The sequence below is a fragment of the Vicia villosa genome, linkage group LG4 (genome assembly GCF_029867415.1).
Source record: "Vicia villosa cultivar HV-30 ecotype Madison, WI linkage group LG4, Vvil1.0, whole genome shotgun sequence".
Taxonomy (NCBI): Eukaryota; Viridiplantae; Streptophyta; class Magnoliopsida; order Fabales; family Fabaceae; genus Vicia; species Vicia villosa.
This window is the reverse complement of record NC_081183.1, coordinates 87,234,635-87,245,243: the sequence shown is the minus strand read 5'-3', so window position 1 is coordinate 87,245,243 and position 10,609 is coordinate 87,234,635. Positions and strand designations below refer to the sequence as shown.

At 30.3% G+C, this 10,609-nt stretch overlaps 1 protein-coding gene and 1 pseudogene across 1 annotated transcript; both read left to right on the top strand.

The window, feature by feature from the left end:
* Nucleotides 1-3,464: 3,464 nt before the first annotated feature.
* LOC131597477 (serine/threonine-protein kinase BSK6-like) lies at nt 3,465-6,374 on the top strand (annotated as a pseudogene).
* A 3,295-nt stretch (nt 6,375-9,669) lies between these two features.
* On the top strand, nt 9,670-10,440 carry LOC131597476 (E3 ubiquitin-protein ligase RSL1-like). Its single transcript, XM_058870173.1, has 2 exons — nt 9,670-10,006; nt 10,259-10,440. Exons 1-2 carry the CDS (start codon nt 9,670-9,672, stop codon nt 10,438-10,440), a joined length of 519 nt encoding a protein of 172 aa, XP_058726156.1.
* The last annotated feature ends 169 nt before the right edge of the window (nt 10,441-10,609 follow it).

Here is a 10,609-nt window from a genome sequence, read left to right as displayed (position 1 = left end):
AAAATTGATGAGTTTTGATGAAAGTTTTATGTGATTTGTGGTTTTGATCCAAGAGAATTGAGAGAGAGGTGAGAGAAAGTGTTTTGATCTCTTTGGTGATTTGAAATTGTGAGAGTTCTCCCTTTGATTTGTGAAGAGAAAAATGTTTATATAATGTCAACGCGAAATGTCCAAATTACCCTCGGTGCGTCTTATTTTGGCTCGTTTTTAAGGAAACTCGGTTCGGCTCTGAATTCCGGAACGAAACCAATGCCATTGTGAAGATGACCAAATTCGTGACTTGTCGCCGCGAGAATCGTCTTAATCCGATAAACGACGAAGAAATTACGCGCGTTTGAATGACGAGAAACGTCGATTCATCTGGCGCGACTGTGCGAAATTTTGTGAGTACCGCTCAAAGAACTCAATAAAACCCTATCTTTGGCTCAAAATCTGAACAAGCATGGGTGACGAAGAATCGAAGCTAACGAAATTTCCGAGAAAATACTGCCGGAATGGACTTCATACGATAAAAAACGAAGGAGTTATGAATTTTCGAATTCGTCGCGACATACTCGAAAACTCACTTTTTACCGAAACAACACAACGATCCTTAAAATTCTGGGAGTTTTCCGAGCATAATTGGCCTTCGGTCCAAACATATAAAATCTCTGTAATGATGGTATGGAGCTCTAGTTAAATTTTCAAGCGAATCCGACAAGCGGATTGTGAGATATGAATTTTCTGAGGCCCGAAACCCTACATTCAGCACCATTTTTCACTGCGAAATCTCAAGTAATTTGAAATTTTGACGACCTCCTCAAAGAATTGGCTTCCGAGCCGAACACGAAAGTTGTAGATATCATTGAAACAGTCGAAACCGCGCTGGAACTTAGCTCATATCACCTTCCAGGTAGGACTTATGAATTTTCTCGTATTTACACCGTTTAAACCATTTTTCACACCTTATCTTCATAAACCCATGAAAACTCTTTATTATTTTTCTTCAATTTTTGAATGACGAAATAAACGTCATTATTAACTTATAGCTCAAATAAAAAGGGCAAATTTTGGGGTGCAACACCTTTCCCCTAAGTATTTTACTTCTTTAACCTTCTTAAGTCTGGGCCTCAACTTTTTTGACTTTTTTGAAAGTCATTGGCTTATTATATAACTCATTTTATTAGTATTTATATTGAAAATCATTTAATTCATTTAAATTTTAAGATCATTTTATACCAAAAAAAGATTTTAGGATTATTGATTTAGTTATATAAATTTCAAATAATAACATACTATATATATTATCACTTAAATACGTTCAATTGAATAAATTATTTTTGGTACATTTTTATTTATCATAAATAAAATTTAATAAAATTTATTTTATATTAATATGTTATAGTATTTATAAATTTAGATGATATATTATATTTTAAAATGAAAATGATTGATAGTACAAACTCGAATTTGTGAAATTTCTACTAATGACCTGACTACATATGTTGACATTCAATTTTCTATTTTTTTTTTAAATTTGATATTCACAAGACCAATTTTGCACTAATTTCATTGATAGGAAAGAACACCAACTTAGTTGTTGACCGTGGAGAAATATTTGTGGTTTCATGATTCAAGCATAGAAGCAGATAATTTTATATACAAACTTCTCAATGAGTTAATGTTTAGTTGAATTTTGAGTGTTATGGATGAGGCGTGATAGTTTGTAATTAGGGGGAGAAGATTGTGTAAATGGTTTTAATTCTAAAATTTAAATTATTATTAAGATTTAAACATCGAGATTCGAGAGGGTTGGTCTAGTGGAGGGGTGTTTGGGTCTCAAGAGTTTGCTCCTCTTGAAGTCCTAAGTTCGAAGGATCCTAGGGCTAACTTTCAGAGGTTATATATAGACGATTATGATTTATTTATTTCATATAGAGATCACCTTATTAAATTGCTTTTCTACTATGTTTAAGATTTATAAATATAATAATATAATCTTACGATAAATAATTTTCTATTTATTATTCTAATATTTAGTATAAATTAAAGACTAACCACTACAAGAAAATATAAGATTTGCTACCATAATTTTACTACGAAATAAAATGGTAGCTAATCTCAAACTAATAAGCTGACATATGACTTTATTTAATTTTTTATTAGTTTATTTTTAGTTATTATATCAAAACTTTAATTTTGTTTGGAAAGAAAAAAATCACAGATCAAAATTTGCGTTCTGGTTCTCTCAAAAATAAAACACATTGCGTTTTCTACCCCCTCTCTCTCAATCTAGGTTTTGCGCTCTCTCTCGATCTCGATCTCTCTCCCGATCTCACTTCCCTTTCAATTTGGATCCCGCTCCCGATCTCGATGGTGGTGGATGACGATGCACTCTTGTTCCTCTGAAAATAACCGCTCATTCGCATAATCTCCCCGCACGGACTTCAGAGCTCCGATCGTCAAAATCAGGATTGACTCTTCGTTGAAGATTCGATTGTGTCGTGCATCGTCGGTTGATTTTGGTTTTCACAATGGCGTTTGCAGTTATTGGCGATGGAGAAAATGAAAGGGATTGGAAACTGAGGGTTTAGTCGCACGGAGATGGAATACATTAGAAGACACCATAATAAGGAGCCAGGGAAGAATCAGCGCGCTTCTCCACTTGTTAAGCATATCAGAGCTCTTGTTCCTTTTGTAATCAATCATACTCTATTCTTGATTCTTGTTGATTGATTATACCTTTTCTATTTTAGATTTGGTAGTTTCTGTTTTTTATTTTAATTTAGTTTTAGGTCTTTGAATTGATGGTTGAACATGATGAGTGATGGTCTAGTTGTTTATATCTGATATTGATATTATGAATTGAAGAGTTTGGTTATGGAAATGTGTAATGCAGAACTTAGAAACTATTTTGATTCAATTGAATGATTCTACAATGTTTCTTTTGTAATTGTTTATTTAGTATGTTTTTCATTTTGTTTAGGTATGGTCTTTGGTGAGAAGATTTGATCAACCTGAGAAATATAAACCATTCGTGAGCAGGTGTGTGGTGAGGGGAAACCTTGAGATTGGGAGTTTAAGAGAAGTTGATATTAAGTCAGGGCTTCCTGCTACAACTAGTACTTAAAGATAGGAGTTTAAGAGGATGGTGCAAAATGGTTGGTGGAGAACACTCACATCAAAATTAAAGGTTAGGTTCACTCAAGACTAACACATTGCTTGAGATGTTCAATTGATTCAAACTTATCAAAAAGTAAGGATAGATGTTTCTAATTGTATTGTATGAGCGAACACATGTTTTAACAAAGGTTATTGTATTGTATTTCAATTAGCACCACTAATCCAAACATTTTACAATCAGCATACATTGGTGCTCTTTTGATGTTGTTTACAAGGGGAAACTTGAGAATGGACAGTATTGTCATCAAACGTTTAATCCAAACGTTTAAAAATGAAAAACAATATTGTTATTGTAGGAAGAATCTAAAGTGGGGAGCCTTAGAAGTGAATGTTTGGCCAATTTAATTGGTTGTTGCTATGATGGGGGTGAGAGGTTTCTAGTGACAGATTTTATGCCACATGAAACTCTGGCTAAGCATCTCTTTCATTGTGAGTTCTTTCTTCAGTTAGGTTTAAGCATTCATTGAATTGGTTTTGACATTTGAATTTTGAACACGAAAATAACAAATTATGTACGTTTAACTTTATGTAGGGGAGGCATAGCCCATGAAATGGGCAACTGAGGTTGAGGATAGGCTATGATTTAGCTCAAGCTCTAGAATATTGCACAAGTAAAGGAAAGGGTTTGTATCATGATCTCAATTTCTACGGATCTTGTTTGATCAGGTATAATCTATATAGCAGCGATACATAAAATTAAAAGACATATATGATGTCTGGCTCATATCGGTGTCGGATATTTACATGACACCAACACATGTTAGGACATTTCATCACTTCTATTTCCTTAAATTATATCACTTCTTTTTGTAACTCGGATGGTATCTACAGGATGGTAATCCCAGGTTATCTTGCTTTGGACTTATGAAGAACAACAAAGATGGTAAGCGTTACAGTACAAACTTGGTTTTCACGCCTCCCGAGTACTTAAGGACAAGTAATGTTTTATCAACTTTGTTTGGAATCTGGATTTTGTTGTAATACTGCTACACAGTATACATTCCCTACATTTAATAAGTTGGAACCATTTAATGATGATCAAACGATTCACATTTTGAGCTCTATATATGAAATTTAAAAAGTAAACTTGAAATGCAAGTCGTCAGATCTTCATCCAATAGCTCCAATAGAGTGATTGCATATGTTTACATTTGATCTGCAGGTAGAGTGACAACAGAGAGTGTGGTTTACAGTTTTGGGACTATGTTGCTTGATCTCTTGAGTGGTAAAAATATTCCACCAAGCCATATAAGTTTTTATTTCCATTATGTACTCTATAGAATAAATTCATGATAATAATTAATGCCTAAAATTTGACACAAACGTCAGATACAATAATAACATTGACACGCAGACATTAGCAATAATATAAAAAAATAGAATGCAACTCTATGTATTGAACACCAAACACGCATTGGATCCAAATTATTGGTATTATATACTAAATTGATTAACTAACTAACTAAGCTACAACCCTGCTCATATAAGAATGCGAATGCAACAAACTTAATGAAACATTTGATATCACAACATTCAGTTTTGTTTGTTCATTTGCAGGCTTCTCATTGTTTAAAATATGAAGCTTGTGAGACACCAAATACAAGTCTCTTGTTAAAACTCTATTGTCTATCCAGAAAGAAATCAAGGTATACTAATCATATGATAGATTATGTTTTGGTCTAATATATCTATTATCACTAAATTGGATTGAAGAAAGCAATATACTTTGTTGTAAAGCCATGTGAAAAGTGTTGGACAATCTTAGAATAATTATGATCTCTCATTTAATTTGGATAGTACATGAACAGGTTCCATCACATGTTCTGATGGGTCTCTAGCATGAAACAGCAACATCAACAAAGCCATTGTCATTGACATCTTTTGGTAAATCATGCTTGAGATTGGATCTTACTGCCATACATGCAATATTATATTTTTTTGTCAAACTTGAATGCACAATGAAATATAGATATATGAACTTTGTTTTACACAATTTTCTCTTTAACTTTGTGCTACTAACACCTACATTTGAATGTTGAAACTGCAACTTTCCTTTCAGTCGTGGACTAGTCAAATGCAAGAGACCTTGATTATTATTAATACTATTATGATATATATTATATGAATGGGACAATGTACTTGCATGTGGGCTCCAATGTCTATAAAGTAGTGAATGGTTGTTTGTATCAGAAGTTAATTATAATTTTATAAAGAAAAATATTGAATAGAATCACTTTTAAAATTTTAGTGAGCATAGAATTAAAACTATTTTATTTTTTAGTTAGTTTTTGGAAGTCTAATTGCAGCACTTGTGTTATTGTTTTTTCAATTTCAGGTTCTTGGATTAAATCTTTTGGTACAACCTCTTTGGCTTAGCAAGTCATAGTAAGAATATTTGGCAGTTTAATAGCTCCAACGTAATCTGGTTAGTCTCCGGAACTACTCTCTGTCCCCTTATAGCCACCTTATCTTATATGAAAAATGATAGTCTATAAGACCTTCTTCATGTTAAAAGTTCTCACCATTTTTTGAATGTTGCACACATACATGAAAAATCTATATAGTAGCACTAACACTGACTACACTATTTTCTTTTTGAAATGTTGCTTTTTTATATCCCATTTATATTAGTCTGAATCAATTCATTGGAAAGAGCCCTGAAGAATATTATAAGATAGGAAATCAATAAATATGATTCCTTATCAAGTATTTGTATATCCATAGATTCATTCCTCTGAGGCATATATCTCCATGTGTGGATTATTTATCATGCCACACATTCCTTCACTCTGATTGTATGTTACATTGATGGACCATAGGATATTTTATGGCACTTGCTGACAATCTTAGTGAGTTAGTTTTTCATTCTTGTTCCTTTGGTCTCTATATTGATCTAATGAATGGAAAAATTTTGTAACCTTATTGATCTATTAGACTGCTGATTTTCATTTGGCTTTTAAGGTGTACAAATATTTGATAATTCTCATGATACTTTCTATGGTAGGGTTGATGCTTTTGGCACAACTGGTGAGTTCATATTTGCATTTTCCTTTTATTTGAAGCCTCCCATTTCCTTGAAAATTAAATATGTTTTATAATTTTATTCAACAGCTGTCCAGAATAATCAGATTAGTCACTTAGACAACAAGGAACTAATAATGCACAAAAATATACCGGAGGAGTTTATGGAGTTTCAAACAATGAGAAGATGAGCGGCACTACTCTGGATTCTTTTCCATTCTCTCCTCTGATATACCCAACAACTCAACATTAGTGCCTTCAAGTGGAGAATCTCAAAATAGAAGAAAAGTTATATATGTTGAGGCAGTCTTTAACTTGTAAGATACTCATGAGTTATAAATTCTTTGTTGTTAGATGTTTCATTTAAACCAATGTAGTGTCGAACATGCTTAAATGTGAGTAGTTTCAATGGTAGAGATAGATAATCAACTCTGAGTAGTTCTAAACTATTTTTGGAACCAGAGTTGTAATGAAACAGAATGTGATTATGATGTATTTTAGTTCTACCAATGATGATTTACAATCTAGCGTAACTACTGTAGATTAGAATTAATTATAAAATAATTTGATCTACAGTAATTATATTTTATTAGAAATAATTATAAAAAATAAGATAAAAAGAGTTTTCAAATTTACTTTAAAATTTAGCTTGAGATTTGCTAGGATGTTTTTGGGGCTTTATTGCAGCTGTATAGCTAGGAAACATAAAATTAAGGACGACATTTTGCTATCGTTTAGTTGTGGTTTAACTAGAAGTTTTCAAAAATTAGTTGGAATTTTGCTAGGAATTTATGGCCAAGGTAATTAGCCACTCAATCCATGCTACGCCATGTTTTGTGGTTAATCCACAACAAATCCCCAACTAACATTGTTTAATAGAGATTAGCTACGAAATAACTATTGTATTTGTCGTAGCTAATTGTAGATTTTCTTGTTGTGAACGTTATCTATTTTTTATTGGACAAAATTGAATAAATAATAGGCTTTAAATTTATAATTTTCGAACATCAAATAAACGACACAATTATTAAAATATTGTTAAAATGGTAGAATTTATTTAAAATGGTCATAGTTATAGAATTTATAAAAATAAATAATATCCAAATTTGCAAATAGGCAATAAATCAATAATATGATTTTATTTAAAATGATCAAAATAATAGAACTTTCAAAAGTAAAAAAATAAAACAAATAAAAATATAGTTAATCGCTTAAAATGCTTTAATATTTAATGAATGAATATATTGATAATAAATGAATAATGAGTTTTTATTTAAAATAGTTACAATAGGACAATATTCAAAAATAAAAAGTTGATTTTATTTATCATGTATTTATTTATACTGTAAAATATAGATCAATATATTAGAACATTCAACTTTTTTTCATCAAAATAAATTATAGATCAATATAGTAATAATTATGTAAAAGATAAAATTATATGAATCATAAAATATAAATTAAAGAACTATATTAATTTTAAAATTTAAAAAATATTATAAATAAAATCAAATTTTTATTTTGAATGTTTTACGATTGTGACCATTTATTTAAAAATACATTGATATATTTTTATTTGGTTAAATATGTTAAAGAATGTGAAATTATTATATTTTAATTTTCTTAGATTATTTATCTGCAAGTTAGGAATTTTTTTATGTTTACAAGCTCATTTATTTTGACCATTTTTAATAAAAATAAATAAATTATTTATTACTTATATTTTAATTTGATTAAAAAATTAGATAATATATTTTAGTTTGATTAATTTATTTATTTGCAAGTTAGGATATTATTTATTTATATAAATTCTATAATTCGGAAAATTTCAAATAAATTCCACCATTTTAACAATATTATAGTAATTGTGGTGCATATTATTTGATGTTGGGGAAAATCAAAATTTTAAATTCTGTTATTTATTTAATTTTTTCAAATCAAAAAAATAGAAAATAAGTTAGCCCTTAATTTTTGTACTAAATATTACAATAACAAATAAAAAATATTTATGGAAAGATTCTCTTATTAAGATCAATATAATAGAAAATATACAATAAGATGATCTCTATATAGAATAAATAAATCTTAAGCGTTAATTAAATCCGATGATTGATATCATTAGTTCTCGTTTCTCACAATAGATATCAGTTCTCACCGAATACGCTCCCATATATATATTATATGGCATATCTAGTGAGAATGGATAACTTATATGAGAATGTGAGAATGAATAAGAACCATTGAATTAAAAAATGAACGGTTGAGATTAAAGTGTGATCTTTAATAAATCATGCGTCATTAAGAGGAAAGATAAATTATTATTCAAATTTTAAGAAATATCTTTTAATCTCAACCATTAATTATAAATTCAATGGTTTTTATTACATTCTCACATTCTCATATAACCTATCATTCTCATATGATATTACTAATTATTTTTCTTTAATATATTAAAGATTCTACATTTAAGAGACACAATAAGTTCAAGGTATATCATTAACTTTAAAATTATTTTGACGACATAATATATTATTATTTTTTTATTTGATGATAGTGAAAAAATGAGCATAGTAATTAAACTCTAAAATTAAATTAGTTAACCATTTTACCAATTTTACAATTTTAGCTTTATGAAAAAATTAATTATTATTAGTATCAAAGTATTTTTGTATAAATTGTATAAAAAATATAACAGGAATAAAAAGTATATTGACAACGAAATAATTAATGCAATCTAAAATGTTAAGAATGTTTATTAAAAAATTAATCAAAATATTTTAAATTTAAAGCCTAAACATCAGTGATTTAAATATATAAATGAATTAAGCAGAAAAGCTTAAAAGAACAAAATGAAGTTAACAAAAAGAAAAGAAATCTAGCATAAAACATCACAAAACAAAAGCAAATTTAGATGATCTTATACTCCTAGAACAATTCAAAAATTTAATTACGAAACAATAAAAAAAAAATTCCCCTAAACAAAATTAGCTAATTTTTATAATATAAAACTCTAGTGGAGGTGTAGTTTATTATTTTATTGCTAATATTATTCTTATTAATATTTGGAATTAGTTTTTTTCTATAAAAAATGTCACAACAGACCTTTTTAAAAAAATAAATAAATACACATCGTACCTTTTTTTTTGTTTATTTTTTATATTCCTTTAATATTGCTAATTAAGATACCATTTGGTAACAGAATCCATGTTTTACGAATTAGTTCAGCAAAGTTTTGAATTTGTTACACATTGTAGCAGTGAAAAGAGTGATAGTGGCTGAATCTCTCTACTCATTCACCAAAGCCACAACCAAACCCTAATAGTGACAACAATGACAAGAGGATCATCAGAAACATTTCTCTTCTCCCCAGACAGAAACATCTCTGCTATCATCCACCTTTGCGACCAACACAACAATCCTAGGATCATCAGTTACATTCCCCAAAACATCCCTTTCGTTTGCGAAATCTGCACAAACACTAAAACAATGAAAGAAGCTTTCTACATCGAAGCTTGTTCCCACACTTATTGCTCCGAGTGTGTCGTAATGTACATTGATTCAAATCTGCAAAACAACATCACCAACATCCGTTGTCCCTTTATTGGTTGCACTGGTTTGTTGGAAATCGATAGTTGTCGTAGGATTCTTCCGGCGGAGATTTTCGATCGGTGGGGGCAGGCGTCCTGCGAGGCGATGTTTGATGCTTCGGTGAAAGTATATTGTCCCTTTGCAGACTGTTCAGCTCTTTTGATCAAAGACAGTAAAGAGGAAGTTCTTGGAAGATCGAAATGTCCAAATTGTAAGAGGATGTTGTGTGCGGAATGTAAGGTTTCATGGCATGAATGAATGGAATGCAGCGAGTTCGAGAAAATGAATGCTGACGAGAAAGATGACGAAGGTGTTATGTTGATGAGCCTTGCGGAGGATATGGGGTGGAGGAGATGCCCTAATTGCAGATTTTATGTTGCCAGATCTGAGGGTTGCGACCACATGAGATGCAGGTTTTTTTTTTTAAAACATCTATCTTTTAGTATTCTTATGGCACATTTTAGCATTTTATTTTATGAAATTGCAGGTGTCGGTGTAGATTTTGTTACAAATGTGGAGATATTTTCTTGTCCAAAATTTTTGAAGACTTATGCAGTTGCTCCAAGCGGGGCCGGGCCGGCCCGTACGTTTCAACAATTCCTCACTTCTGAAAGACTCGTTGCAAGAATCGCAGATCGTTTACGCTGCCATTTGTATTCACAACATTAAAGTATCTTATTTTAATAATATATTTTAATTTCTTTTTCCATCTCTATTATGCTTGGCACGAGTATTACTTACTTTTTATTAACTATTGTTACAACAGTGGATCTAAAGAGCCAAAAAAAATAAATACTAATCAGTGAGTGAGAACCGGATGGTTTACGCTGCCATTTGG

Coding starts and splice junctions, on each gene's coding strand:
- LOC131597476 (XM_058870173.1), top strand. CDS start 9,670: ATGAAAGAAGCTTTCTACATCGAAGCTTGTTCCCACACTTATTGCTCC. Junction 10,007..10,258: donor GAGGATGTTGTGTGCGGAAT/GTAAGGTTTCAT, acceptor ATGAAATTGCAG/GTGTCGGTGTAGATTTTGTT.